Raw genomic sequence first — 15,830 nt, forward strand, 5'->3', positions numbered from 1 at the left:
TATAAAAATAATATGGGAACAATCTAGCGTGATTGCCTTTAGTGAAAGTTGTATTTTGAAAACAATAAAGACTGCGAACCTGAGCATAACTTTGATTGAGATTTCTTGCTAACCAAATAAACAGTGACTTTATGATGACGCACGTGACTTTTCTGAATATAAATCTGTCATCTACAATTGATAATTTAAAATAAAATTGCATTTGAAGTGAAACAGGGATATGAATAGGGTACTAGGTACATGGTCACAGCTTTTAACTTTCCCCTTTCCCCTGTTTACCTGTTACGTCAGTTCTCCTTTCTGAATAAACAAAATCTTATTACGTTAGTTAAATCTGCGCCGGAAACATCGCCTTGAAGTGTAGGACAAGAGGCGGAGGGTGGTGGTGATGGTGGTAGAGGAGGAGGTGGCGTGGCAAGGGTGGGGGGAGGGAGTGAGGAAGCTTACATAAGTTGCAAAATTCCTCTCTGATGGTACTCTTACCTATCACGAGCCATAGGTGCAGTATGGCAGTCTGAAACGAATATTGCGTACTTTTCCTTTGTTGTTGTGAATTCATTTAAGTGACGCATTGCTGCTGCTAAGCAAGCGGAAATTTCCAAGATCACAAGATATTCCTTCTGGTCCCGATTCATCACCAAACTGTTGCAACTAAATTGCCTAAAATAATTAAATTCGGTGGATTTGTCCTCTAAATTAAAAAAAAAACCACAGTTGCAATGCTAACACCCAAGCAATAAGTCACTATTTCGAAATAATCACCTATGTATTTGGTAAAAGTGTTAACAATGGGAAGACTAATTTCAAAACCTGAATTCTACTTCCGTTGAACAAAAACTAATCACACAATAACTTTTTTGTAACTGATTGAGCCCCGTTCATTGCAAGACTGATTTACTTACATCTTTGGTGATCTTCCCGTGACCATCAAAGTCGTACAGCGTGAAGGAAAATTCTTGTCGTTCTTGTCCCCCTGCATCGACGCCACCCTCAACGGAAACGTCACACTCGAACTCCTGTGGGGACAATGAAAATCAGCTGTTATACTGGCGACGACTTTTTTGAGATATAATAAAGCCAATAATTTATGTTATAAACTCGAATTATTACATGAGTGAGACGCATAGCAGCGATCAGTAATTGCCAATATTTTTCGAATTGAACCTAATTACTACAAATTATAAATCTTGCCCCTGACTAAAAACTTCTTTCCTTTTTAAAAATACTGAACTAATATTGTTCTTAAGTTCCTCTGACCATATAAACGAGGTTAATGAGCCACAGGCAGAAAAATATTTAATTCTGCCATATTATCAAAACTGGAGTGTGCACAGTCCTGCATTAAGTTTTGGTGATAATATATAATTATACTTACTTGAAAAATTTATAGTTTGACCATTAAAATCATTCTTGGAAATTTGTGTTAACTAAACCATCGATACTATTGGATTAACTATGTAAGGCATGGAAAGGAGGATAAGAAGAGAGACGTTCCCATCAGTGGAACGAATACAATTTTCTTAGCGACCAGTGCATTTAAAAGAAGAGATCAAGCTTCGTAATAAACCAAACTCAGAATGCTGAAATTCGTGCGGCACTACATAATGGTGAGTACACTTGAAAAATATAGATCGTAGATGATTGGCAAATCCTAGTTCACAGATACTTGATTTCAAGCATTGTTTCAGACACTCCATCTGAAACAAGTGACTATGTATTATGGGGAAAGAAGAAGAATTTGTTCAGTAGAATTTGCCCCCGAAGTTGTTTTTGCAATACGAAAATTTAAGGGATTTGAAGTACAAATTATTGGAACCGGTGCCTTACACACCACATTTCACATCCGAGGGCCCATCTATCCTTACATCTAAAATAATTTGGTGCTGGAAAGCGTTATGAGTGCAAAGCGTAGGCTGTGACAGACGTAGACGAGTTTTAGTCGATCTTCTAGAATCGCAAGTCAGGGGTGGCATCACCTAAAGACAAAAAGTTGTTTAAAGTACAATGATCAGAACTTTTTGACCCAAGAAAGACTCCCACTACCCTTTCGAAAAAAACAAAAATCTTGCCCTCGTAGGAAGCGTTTTGCAATCTAGGGTAAGTGACCAGGCACATCAGTAGGCACAAATAAGGGAAATACGTTCAGAGGTAATGGCGAACGCAGCAGGCATTAGAATTCGAGGAACTGATGTTTATGTTTGGCAACACAGTGATTCTTCAAAGCGACCGCCGCCGCTCCGTCAAATAAAAGTCGCCGGCCTTGCATACACAAACGACGACCGCCCGCCAAGGTCACGCCGCTGCCTCCGGTTCGCCTTCCCGCCGCTTGGCAGCGCTGGACTCGGCAGCGAGCTACATGAATGGGCGGAGGAGCCCCAGCGGGTGACCACAGTTTTATCGATATCAATGGAACACGACGGAGGGGTCGGAGAGCTATTTGCCGGAACTCGTAAGCGCCTTTGATCTCGCTATCTGGCCGACGCCCAGAACCTAGTATGGCCACATAAGAATCAAAGGCGGTCCCTCTGTGTCAAAGGAGTGCGCAACACTTTGAGCGGCGAGGCGGCTTGCAACAGTACAAGGGACTTGATAGGTGGTGGCAGCTGTTATGACACGTGAGCGCTCGCGTATTTTGTAATTAGTTCTCGTTATCTGATGTTTTACATCAAGAATAAGATGCAAAACAGCAAATGACCCGCATTGTCCCCTGCCTTTGAATGACTCCCACCTTCCATATCGGGAAGAATTAAACTCGCGCGATGATATCGTTTGCTACTCCAATAACTGAATGGAGCTTCACAATGGCAAATAATTTCAAATGCATGAGTATATCGACCACCCCACATGTTGAGGTGCACTTCAAATAAGTGATGGAAATCGAACCATACAGAAAACACACAGATACCCTTGAGAACAACTGAATTAATGACTGCTGAACTTGGTTTCGAATCTGTCAAACAACAACAAGCAAATTATCATACAAATCACCTGTTCTGAGCCAAAAGATTAACGAACGTGTAAGTGCATAAAGTACCAAGAGTAATGGCAGACAGTCTCCATGTACGTCACAATTCTAGTAGCTTTTTCTTACTACACTGATTTACTATCTGAGAGGAACGGGTTTCCCACATTTGGGTTTTCCACGACTTTCCTGAATCACTTACCACGAATGTGAGTGTAATTCCTTCCACAAGTGCAGGGTCGATTTCTTTCTCCGTACATTCCAATTCAAGTTCGTGCTCCAAATCCAGTGATCGCGGCCGGCATCACGTAACTAGTTATCTTATTTTATACACACGCGATATGTTGCGTACATTGAAATGTTACAGTCACAGATTGTCTTCCTCGTTCGCCAATATAATGGCACTTCTGCATCCTAGTGCAGGGCTCTCGGAAGAAGAAATATTTCCATCGATTTTTCTGGTCCAGAATCGAAGTTTCACATTCCGAGTTTGTCAAAGAACTGCCCGAAAATTTGCTGCATTAGAATTTTTATCTCGGAAAGGCTCTCACTTCCTGGAATGTGCCGCATTCGATTCCTTACGGGACTGCCACCGTGGTAACATCTAATTTTCTTTACCTTATGATTCAGAAGTCTCCCGACCTAGTCACCCTTTTCTACCGTAAACACTTTAATTTCTTCGGTATTGTTGTTCTATCTCTGTGATATTTACTGGCTTTTGTTTTGCGAGGTGACACGTTAGAGTAGCTAATGATTCTAGATGATCCTGTGTGTTACGTGCCCTCGCTCGGTGAAGGCATTTGTAATCTATGACACTGTGTGTCTGGCGGAATGTATTTATATGCGAGATATATGTTGTAGGAAGTAATATAATCCATGACTCATTTTAGAAGGAAGTTTATCTTGGCTATGTATCTTCAATATGCAGAATGTATTTCTTGTGACGTCTACAGTTTGCTGAGCAATTCTGTTTCACTCTCATGCTGACAACAAATCCATGACAGTTTGTGAGGCATTTCTTTGTATCTTTTATCCTCTACTGTCAATTCAATTTGGTTATAGTCCGAGACTAACTATCAATACTCCAGAACTGATGGAACTACGGTTTTGTACGACACCTCTTCCGCGCGTGAACTTCATAGGGCACTAAGGATATAAATCTAGGAATCCACATTAATACGAGTGGCAGGAAATACAGGACGAGGTTAAAACTGAATTACTTGAGGCACTGCCGCACAAGTCTATCAGCCGACGACAGCTTTCCCAGAACAAGGTCAGGGTCAGGAGGGGAGGGGGGCGCACATGCTTCACTACAAGTCGGATAGGTTTGTTTCACGGGGAATCACGAAATAGTTCAAGAGAAATTCCTCTGGGTACACTGGCTACTAGTCAATATGCCTTACTGGCCCCTTCTACCTCCACTGGTTTATTCAAGACATAATCCTTATAAATTCTCACACAGTTTTCTTGCCCAAACATGTTTCAGTATATCCGTATTACTATTTACTGTTATTATTTTATTGAAACTGTAGTTACTAGAACCCTTGACGGTTAGACAGAAGTGTCATAACATGTTTGGTCAAGAAAAATAACATAAGAATAATTATCTGTGTTTTGCAAAAAGTGGCGGAACCCAATCCTAGCCGGCCGCGGTGGTCTCGCGGTTCTAGGCGCGCAGTCCGGAACCGTGCGACTGCTACGGTCGCAGGTTCGAATCCTGCCTCGGGCATGGATGTGTGTCATGTCCTTAGGTTAGTTAGGTTTAAGTAGTTCTAAGTTCTAGGGGACTGATAACCACAGCAGTTGAGTCCCATAGTGCTCAGAGCCATTTGAACCATTTGAACCCAATCCTATATTTTGTTCTGCAAACACGTGCCCATTCAGAACATCAAAAACCGAAGAATGACTCCTCACGAATAAAATGTTGACTTCAGCCTAACTCAGACGGGGGAAAGATAGGTAAGGAATAGAGGCATGGTATGTATGAACGTTGCACGAACAGGTTGCTCAAATGTATATGTGCTCCTACGACACGCGTGTTATTCGCTGTGCAACAACGAAGCAATCAGATTTAAGCGAGCGCACGCGCATGCAGGCATGAATGGAAGCAACAAACGGTACGAATAGCTGACGTTTATGATTTCTTTTTACCGGTCCAGTGCGCCATAAAAACTTCCCTTACGAGCGCCGCCTGCGACTGGAATAAATAAGAGCCTTCGCTGCGTTTATGCTCACTGGCAAATTACATAACAGGTTATGGCGCGCCTGTTTCTGTTCTGTGGCACGAGTAATCGCCGAGCCACTCAAAACATGTTCACTGAAACTTTTTCAGCCTTACACCTGGTAGTTGATTTACACGCTCTAACGACTACGAATTACCGAAGCGAACAAGGAATTATCTAGTTTAGTACAGAGCTCCTCTGCAACTATACACGCGATAGTACTTGCGGGCGTTATCAGATGGTAGTCCTTGTGCCCTGTGCCTTGCGCATGTGCACCCAATGGGTCTAGTATCAGTGTGCAAGCGTTTGTTTAAGAGAGGCAATTTCATTTTATTTGACTCCTCCCTGCGTGGTGACTATATTATTATTCGCGTTTGGGTCTTACTGTACGACGAAGAGCATTTTAGAATTTTCTTTTAGCCCTTCTTTGTGCGCTTAGTACTTTCAAGTTTTCATAATGGTTTATTTTTCTATCCTAAGACCAAGTGGTCCCAGTAGTGACTTTTGTTGTATTTCCTGTTGTATTGTGTCTCTTCTTCTGGTCTTCTTTTACTACAGCTATCCATTTTGTAGCCTTAATTTTCCTTTTAGTGCGAACTAACTCCACAACTTTCACACAGAATTTTAGTCTACGTTTGATTTAACACCTAAATAAACGTTGGTATAACTTAGAATTTATTCTTTTTCGGTTTACTTTATTGTACGACTTGGAGCAATAATTATATTTGTTTCATTCAATCACAAACTGAAAATCCTTCTAAAATATGGATCTACACGAAACCAAATTTGCAACGTTCTTTAGCTATAAGGTGTGTTGATTAAAACATGAAACAAACGATGAATGATACATTTTACTTCAGAATTACGGGAAGTATCCATACATCCAAAGTCACCATATCATATGATGAAAGATACCTGCCCGCATCCCGTGGTCGTGCGGTAGCGTTCTCGCTTCCCACGCCCGGGTTCGATTCCCGGCGGGGTCAGGGATTTTCTCTGCCTCGTGATGGCTGGGTGTTGTGTGCTGTCCTTAGGTTAGTTAAGTTTAAGTAGTTCTAAGTTCTAGGGGACTTATGACCACAGCAGTTGAGTCCCATAGTGCTCAGAGCCATTTGAACCATTTGAAAGATACCTATTGCTAATATTATTTGTCCCTTTCATATGACACACGCAGATACTGTAGTATTCTGTGAAAATGTCTCATTTTATGTTTCTAGCATCACTAGTTCCGTTTCACAATTGCAATTCCAAGAAAAAATATGTGGTGACAACACTTGATCTGATCTGTTGGTGGTTCCAATTATGTGCTCGTCTCACAAACTGTGACAAGGCTTTGCTGTCGCGTTAGTACGAAATTCAGTTACTCTTCAGCCACGATGGAAGGATTTCCAAGAAATGTCTTCCGCTGAGCGACTACATTCGGATACATAAAAGTAATCGCAGTTGAGGCAAATGCCAGACTAATATTCATTGGAAGAATATTCAGGAAGTGTAGTCCATCAACAAAGGAAGTAGTTTACAAAAGCCTCATTCGACCAATATTTGAATAATATGGGATCTGGAACAGATAGGCTTGATGGAGGAAACAGAAAAAATTTCAAAACAAAGCAGCGCGTTACGCCAGAGGTTCATTTAGTAAGCGCAAAAGCTTTACGGAGATGCTCATGCAGCTCCAGTGATAGCCGCTACAAGGGAAGTATTGTGCATAACGGTGAGCGTAAGTGTTTAAATTTCGAAAGCGTACATTTCTAGAAGGTCGAAGCTTGCCAACAATCGTTCTTCCCGCGGAGCATTCGCGAATGGAACAGAACAAGGGGGAGGGAGTGGCTGTGGAACATAATTAGAGTACCCTCTGCCCTCTGGCATACACCAACAGGTGGCTTGCGGAGTATAGACATAGATAAATGGGAGTTTGCTAGTTTCGTGACCACAATTTGCCGTTGGTACAACGAATAAGCGCAAGAAAATTTCCTTGAGGAAATTCAATATCCTCTGCCAGTCACTACTGAATAAATCATGTTACTGTTCGGAGAATGGCGGTTGTACCTGCCAGTGTGTACAGTGTTGTTAATGGAACTGGGCCTGGTGCCGTTGGGGGATATTCTAACGTGAAACATGAAAGCAGATGGTACAAAATTTGGAAATCTCAAGAAACTGAATGGCTACGTAATTGGGTATTTTTTCTGCTGATTCATAGTTGCTATTTTTAATTTTGATACTACTTATCTTGTGAATCTTAAAATATTAGCTACAAGAAATCAAAATGGCTAATCTCATAAAAGTAATTCTGTACCTTTAAATCTTTTTCATAACCTAAGTGCTTTGCTAATGACTTACACATAGAGATTTTTGTCTTTGAAGCCAAAACAGCTGACCATGCTTTTATATCACAGTGTAAATTTTTTCTTAGCTTTCTCGTCACGTACCGTTGTTCCAGTTCCATTACGTAAGAAGGAGTTATTTGACCTGAATGAACAGGGAAGTGAGAAAACGTCGGCCGTACATCCACATCGCACAATCAAAGCTCTGTCGGTCGGGGAAGGCGTCTGTCAGCAAACGACCGGAAAGCCTTTGAGACACCGACCGCTGCCGACCCACAAAGTCGATCCGCATTTAGAAGGGCGCTGTTCTCTCCCAAGATCAAAGTGCTCTTTGACTCGCCGAGGAAATGTGAGAGAACATTCAGTTTAAACAGATATCTACTAAGGGAGCTGTTTGACGTTCGTCGCAAGAGCAATTTGCAGACTCGCTTCTATCCGTCTGTAAGTATTTGAAGCGAACAAAGGGCTTTTATCGCTTCTGTTGAACGTAATTGTGAATGAGCTGCAAGGTTACATGACACGACTGCGCCACGCTTCTGCTAACGACGACGCTGAAATCTGGTTTTTCCCTTTTTCAAATACTGGATGTAAAGGTCTGTGTTGCAGTTTACCTCCACACGAAAAGGCTCAGTGAGCGAAGTGTGAGTCTTATAAAAGTTCATTGGGTTTCCTTTCGTTTCAAACGGAAAAATCATATTGAATCGACGCCAGCGAATACCATTCGACTCTGGTATGGTCGATCACTGCTCATTGACACTGTGCCAACCTATAAATTCTTGGCTCAGATCTATCACGCCCTGTTTGTCTCATACAACATATAATTCTTTTTCTCGTGTACTGCGTACTTGATAGCGATGTGACACATGTACATCAGAACAAAAACAGGAAGAAGTAAAGCGTTAAAGGGACAATTCACTTACTCATTTCCCTTTATTGTTAAAGGGTGGAATTGTATGAGAGGATACATCATGATCTATTTTGCTGACTAATTGGTTTCATAACAATGCTCCATGGGCAACCCTCATTTTTTGAACGGTTTTCGCATTAGAAGTCTACCTGTCACCGGCGTTAAGTCAAAGCTGGTAATGCACGCTGAGTGTAAGCTTTCCTTTTTAAACTCATCGGAAACTTAGTGTAGTTTATCTAAAGCACTTCAGGTCATTATTACATTTCTGTTCATTCCTCGTTTTGTCCATAAATTCATAGATATCCTTGGTATTACTTTTGCTCCAGTTTTAATCATTACTATTAAAATACAGTCATCTACGAACACATTTGCTTCTTCGTCAGACATTAATTCTGGAGTGTTATTATTTGTTTCATTTCGTGAACTGGGCAAACGGGGAATCTACAATTCTGTCGTTAGTTATTGTGCCGTCTTTACTGATGAAATGTCATACTTGTTTTTTTAAATAATTTTATTGTTTTCAGTTGTTTCTATTACTACTCAACCACGATATTATTGCACTTGGCCTTTATCGGATTGTAGCGTCCACTTTTGCAAGGGTTGAGATGGCATAGTTGTTGTTCAACCTCCTCTGTACTGTTTGGATCGATAATGTGATGCTGGCCCACCGGGCCCACAAAAAAATAAATAAATAAATAAAATAAAAAAATTTGAAAACACGCGGTAACGCTGCAGTAAACAAGTACAGTGGGAACTAAGAAAACGCGTCGTACTGCCAATTATTTCAGGCTAGTTGTACGTACGTCAGCCCCTATTACGCGCTGACTCACGAGCTGTTGGAGTCGCCCCAACTCCTAGGTGCAATAATATTGTGGTCAACTAAAACTAAATTTTCGTAGGTTTCATTTCAGTATCTGGTAATATAGCACAGTTTACGGATCGTTTGTTAATGCCTCCGAGGGGATGTGAGAAAGTATAATCCTTCCCGTCACGCACACTCGCCTCGCTTTTAAATTTTCGACCGATCATACAACTTAAGTTTTCCCTAGTTTCCATAAAACTCCTAGGGCAAATTCCGTGATGATTCCTGTGGAAAGGACATGACAGTTTTTACTTCCCTACGCTCCCCCAAATCAGAACTTATTGCTGACCTGTAATTTCCTCTTCGTTGACGGGACTTTAAACCATACTCCTTCGTCTTCCCATGTCACATACGAATAATAACATCAGGCTTCCATTCGGACAGGTAAATATGTCTTGCTTCGCATTGTAACAAAGGGCAAGTACAGGGAGGCACAGATAAAAGTAGCCCTGTAAGTATGAAGGAAATGCAGTGAAATTACAGGAACAGAGAGGTGAAGTGAACTTAACATTTATTTACAATGAAAATTACAGTGAAAAATACATTTGTAGAAGATGCTGAAAGTGACCCCCTGCAACATCAGTACACAGCTGTGCATGTCAAAGCATATTCAGATACACCAAAGTTCGGATATCGACGGTGACAACTTTACGGCCGATGTCTTTCAGTTCCTGTATTGTGTATGGATTTGTTTTATAGGCCTTGCTCTTCTGGTGTCCTCACAGGAAAAAATAACGTTAGATCCGGCGAACACGGTGGCCATAAATGTTTGCTGACAGTTCGTTCCTCAGTGAAGACATTCTTGGAATCGTTCCAGAGATACCTTAGTCGTGTGAAATATTGCCCCATCTTGCTGGAAGAAGCAGTATTGTCTTTGATATTCGGTGAGCTGAGCACAAAATGTATCAAAAATTTCCATATATGGAATCGTGTTGAGGCTACTGTCAAAAAATATCGGTCCAATGGTGCGCTTTCCTGTTACACCACGCCAAACGCCGAATTCTTTCATCATGAAGTGGTTGCTGCCACACAATGTTAAAGTTCTCCGTTGACCAGTACCTCATGTTCTGTGAATTCACATGATCAGATAGATGAAAGCATGCTTCATCACTCGTGACATAATGGAAAGGGTCTAACAAACCATCGTCGATGTTATGCAAAAGCCACGTGGAGTAATCTACACGTTTCTGATCATGATCCTCCCGTAATTGCTGTACAACCTTCGGACGACACGGCTTCAAATTAAGGCTTTTCAGTATCCCCTGGCAACTTCTCCTACTTACATGCGCCTTTTGGGTCAGTTACGTCTTTCTTCGGGTTCTGAATAATTGTTTGGCTAATATCTACAGTAACTTCTGGTGTGCGAACTGGAGGAATTCTTTGTCGTTTTACATTTTGCACAGATCCGTAAGTGTGCCAGTTTTTATACCGACTCTGTATTGCTCTCTTTGCTGGTAGTCCTCTATCCAGATACTTGACCCCGAAAAATTTCGCTAGTTCTCCTTGATCGAACGTGCTTTCACATACACTTCCATAATTTCAATTCTTTCTTCTATCGAGAAAGTCGCTTTGCATACCGCAAAGAGAAACTGCGATGAAATAAACTGAAATGCTGGCGGAAGAATGCAGTTGTAGCTGTTTATTGTACTTCAGAAGTCGAAATATTGCATTCGCATTCGAAGGAGAACCGGGCTACTTTCAACTGCACCACCCTGCGTTATAAGCAAAGCAAACTGCGACACCAAACCACCCGGCAGGCCGAGACCTGCTGGAAGGCCAGATGACCGGCGACTGTGATGTGATGTAGTGAGGACGAGAGTGCGCTGCAGACTGACCTCAAAGGCGAGCGGATGCGACGGCGAGGGCGGCTGCTGCTGCTGCGGGGGCGGCTGCGGCGGCGGCGGCTGCTGCTGCGGGGGCTGGTCGCAGCCGGCCTCGAGCGGGCGCGCCAGCAGCTCCTCCGTGTCCGACGCCCGGCCGTCGCTGCACTCGGTCGGCACCACTGCCAACACACAAGCACACAGGCACGCTCACTCGCTGCGTCTCGCACATCACACTGCGGCCGCTGAAGCGCTTCTTTCATCCGTGGCAGGCGGTTGGGCATCATGGGCACATTAGACTACAGTGCACGAACCAAACTGGTCTGTATATTCGTATATAATGTCGGAACAAATATAAAGAATTTAAATATTATGTACAGTTCTGCATACGTGATTATGTATATTTATGTGCGAAACAGGACTACAGATCATTATTTCAACTTACACACCGAAGCGCCAAAGAAACTATTCAAATAGAGAGATATGTAAACAGGCAGAATACGACGCTGTGGTCGGCAACGCCTATATGACTCAACAAGTATCTGGCGCTGTTGTTAGATCGGTTAATGCTGCTACAGTGGCAGATTATCAAGGTTTAAGTGAGTTTGAACGAGATGTTACAGTCGTCACACTAGCGATGGGGCACAGCACCTCCGAGGTAGCGATGAAGTGGGGATTTTTCCGTACGACCATTCCACGACTGCTCCGTGAATATTAGGTATCCGGTGACAACATCAAATCTCCGACATCGCTGCTGTCGGAAAAGAATCCTGCAAAAACGGTACAAACGACGAGTGAAGAGAATCGTTCAACGTGACAGAAGTGCAACTCTTCCGCAAATTGCAGCAGATTTCAATGCTGGGCATCAATAAGTATCAGCGTGCGAACCATTCAACGAAACATCATCGATATGGCTTTTCGGAGCCGAAGGCCCACTCTTGTACCCTTGATGACTGCACGACACAAAGCTTTATGTCTCGCCGGCCGGTGTGGTCGTGCGGTTCTAGGCGCTTCAGTCTGCAACCGCGTGACCGCTACGGTCGCAGGTTCGAATCCTGCCTCGGGCATGGATGTGTGTGATGTCCTTAGGTTAGTTAGGTTTAAATAGTTCTAAGTTCTAGGGGACTGATGACCACAGATGTTAAGTCCCATAGTGCTCAGAGCCATTTGAACCATTTTTTTTTTACGTCTCGTCTGGGCCTGTCAATACCGACATTGGACTGTTGATGACTGGAAACATGTTACCCGGTCGGACGAGTGTCGTTTCAAATTGTATCGAGAGGATGGACGTGTACAAGTGTGGAGACAGCCTCATGAATCCATGGACCGTGCATGTCAGCAGGGGACTGATCGAGCTGGTGGAGGCTCTGTAATGGTGTAGGGCGTGTGCAGTTGTAGTGATATGGGACCCTTCATACATCTAGATACGACTCTGACAGTCGACACGTATGTAAGCATCCCGTCTGATCGCCTGCATCCATTCACGTCCATTGTGTATTCCGACAGACTTGGGCAATTCCAGCAGGACAATCCGACACCCCACATGTCCAGAATTGCTACAGAGTGGCTTCAACAACACTCTTTTGAGTTTAAACACTATGGCCACCAAACTGACCAGACATGAACATTACTGAGCATATCTGGCATGTCTTGCAATGTGCTGTTTAGAAGAGATCTCCACCCCCTCGTACTCTTACGGATTTATGGACAGCCCTGCAGCATTCATAGTGTCAGTTCCCTCCAGCACTACTTCAGACACTAGTCAAGTCCACGCCACATCGTGATGCGGCAGTTCTGGATGCTCGCTGGGGTCCTACACGATATTAAGTACGTGTACCAGTTTCTTTGGCTCTTCCGTGTATACTAGTTCGTAAGAGTATAATTGCAGTCATTTCTATTGGTGACTGAGGACGGTATACTGAACAACATTTACCTAAGTATTTACGTCATTTGCGTACTAATAGTTATTACAAGTCCTATGTTTTCAGACTCGGTAGTACCTCCCAGTACAAGTGGCACAAGGAAACTGCAAGTGTAGACGAATGGATGCAAGACGGATAGACTGTGCTCCCAGATGTCGTTCACTTCGCGGTCCAGGAACGGCGATACCGAAAACATCAGGTTGTATGGTTTGTGACGTGTCTGTGGGAATACTGTTCGACGCAGCTATATATATGGAATGTAAAGCTATTATGAAAAGGATAGGTGCTACTCACCTTGTACCGGAGATGCTGAGTAGCAACTATTCATTATATCGACAAAATAAAAGTAAATTTGAATACCATACGCATTTCACTTCTGTTATTTTTTTAAGCATTCTCAGTGGTTAGTACACATGTTTACTATCTTACTATATGTATGTATCAGATATGCGACGAAAAAATTCTGAACATGTTTCTTTCTTGTAGGTTTCCAGTTTCTAGTTTAAAAATAACAATTTGCACACACACATTTACTATTTTTTTAAAAGTTTACGGTATTCTCCATCAAAATCCGAGTACTTCTCCCAAACTACACATATCAAGATAGAAAAAAGTATAACGAAAGTGGGCAGCCGGCCGACGTGGCCGAGCGGTTCTAGGCGCTACAGTCTGGAACCGCGCGACCGCTACGGTCGCAGGTTCGAATCCTGCCTTGGGCATGGGTGTGTGTGATGTCCTTAGGTTAGTTCGGTTTAAGTAGTTCTAAGTTCTAGGGGACTGATGACCTTAGAAGTTAAGTCCCATAGTGCTCAGAGCCATTTGAACCATTTTTTTGAAAGTCGCCAATATTACAAGCAGTACACACACACACAGTAAATTAAAAAACAATTGTTAAACGTGCTGTAAACATAGTGAATTGTGCATGTAGAAGTTGCAGAAGAGAACATAGTGGATTGTGCATACTAACTGAACACAGTTCCATCTCCGAACAGAGGAAGAAGAAAAAAAAAAAGAAAAAAAGACCTGAGAAAACCGTATTTTGGACAAAAAATGGTCAAAACCTTCAGTTGTTTTTAACATTCTAATAGCACAACACTGCAACAGAGAAACATATTAGGAGCTATAATATCGCGAATCTAGTATATTCGTATAGTAAGAAGTAAAATACGTATCACAGGCCGCTGAGAATGCTTCAAAAATAAAAGAAGCGAAACTAATGTGGCAATCGAACAAACTGTATTTTACTTAACAGTTAGTCACAGAGATGGACCTTAATGTTAGTAAATGAACTGTCCAGTCACATTAATGTGACCAACAGTCAAAGGCCGCCCTTTGCTGTGCTCCTCGAACCAAACACAAACACTGCAAGCTGTGTGGCGCGTTAGACTGCCCTTCTGGTAGATGCGCAGAGGAAAAGCAAACAGCATGTAGGGGTGGACACGGTCCCTAAGTATAGATGCATTCTTCTATTGATCAACTGTGAGTTGCAGAATGACGAGAGCACCCAGAGAAAGCCATGGAAACAATCCCCAGACCATAAGGCATGCAGGGTTTGTGCTTTCAGACGTTTCACGTCGTCCATGCCAACTGCCATCTATCCCATGGTGCATAAAACGTTATTTATCTCGAAAGGCCACCTGTCGCCACTCAGTGGACGTACCGTTGCGCCACTGGAGTGCAAATACCTTCGTCGCCGATGAAGAAGCAGTCAGCATGGGTGCGTGAACCAGGCAGCCGCTGTGGAGCCCCAAAACGCAGCAGCGTTCGCTGAGCGCTCGTTGAGGAGACACTGCTGGTAGCCCCTTGACAAATGTGGGTGGTCACTTTCTCAGCAGCTGCACGTCCATTCGTTCATATACATCTCTGCAGCCGTCGTTCACCCCTGTCATCTATGGCCTGTGCTGCACCACAGTTGCCTCGACGTCGGTTTTGGATAGCGCAATTTTGCTGTGCACGGTGTACTTTAACAATGGCGGCACGCAAACACTTTACAATCTTAGACGTTGCTGACATATTTCCACCCTTGGCCCGAAAGTCAATGATTATATCCTTTGGGCTAAATCGCTCCGTTTCCATATTACAACCACAGTTTTCCGCATTCTCCCGACACGCTTTATATAACCTCCACTGCTAGTGCTGCAACCTGCCGTCTACTGGTGGTTATTGTGTAAGTAGGCTGTTTAGGTTTTATACTGGTAACGCCATGTAGCGCTCTATATGAAAATCACTGGCTGTGCTGTGTGCAGTCTGTGGCTGAGTGGCATTGTTGTAATATTCGCCATTGTAGTGTTGGCTGTTAACAGCGCATTGCGTTGCGCCAAAAATATTGTGTGTCACTTTAAGCACAGTCTTGTATAATTGTTCAAAGGGGACGTTTCATATGTTGCTTTTTGTATATATTTGCTCATTTTGTTTAATATCAAGTTTCTAGCTGCAGCAGCATTGGTTAAAATAAAACTTAATAAATGTACTAATATCACTATTTTCTGTCTACAGACCCAGGAAAGAATAATTTTATGATGTACTTTCGTAGAAAAGAGAGCACAAATAGACATTTCCCTTCACAGAAATTGCAAAAATAATTTTTTAACAGTAAGTCAAGGTGATGCATCACTCTAGTGTTAAGATGTGACATAGGTATTAGACATGGCCATCTTTACTGTAATATTTTTTAATGCTTGAGCTTTGTCATAATTAGATATAAGTTATTGCATTTGCTGCTGCTGCTTGCTTTGCCAATTTCCATTTTTTTGTCATTGCTGTTTGTGTTAATCGTTTTGTGCTGCTGCATTGCCTCGTCCCTTAGTATATATA

General features: G+C 42.6%; 1 protein-coding gene across 1 annotated transcript in view; it reads right to left on the reverse strand.

The window, feature by feature from the left end:
- Nucleotides 1–15,830, reverse strand: part of LOC126263037 (uncharacterized) — a 164,226-nt gene that overhangs the window by 17,481 nt on the left and 130,915 nt on the right. The window contains exons 2-3 of the mRNA XM_049960006.1: nt 11,110–11,276; nt 903–1,016 (exon numbers count right to left, since the gene is read on the reverse strand). Of these exons, the coding sequence (XP_049815963.1) occupies nt 903–1,016; nt 11,110–11,276 (281 nt within the window). The remainder of the gene's footprint in view (nt 1–902; nt 1,017–11,109; nt 11,277–15,830) is intronic.

Source organism: Schistocerca nitens, chromosome 6 (genome assembly GCF_023898315.1).
Source record: "Schistocerca nitens isolate TAMUIC-IGC-003100 chromosome 6, iqSchNite1.1, whole genome shotgun sequence".
NCBI classification, from domain to species: domain Eukaryota; kingdom Metazoa; phylum Arthropoda; class Insecta; order Orthoptera; family Acrididae; genus Schistocerca; species Schistocerca nitens.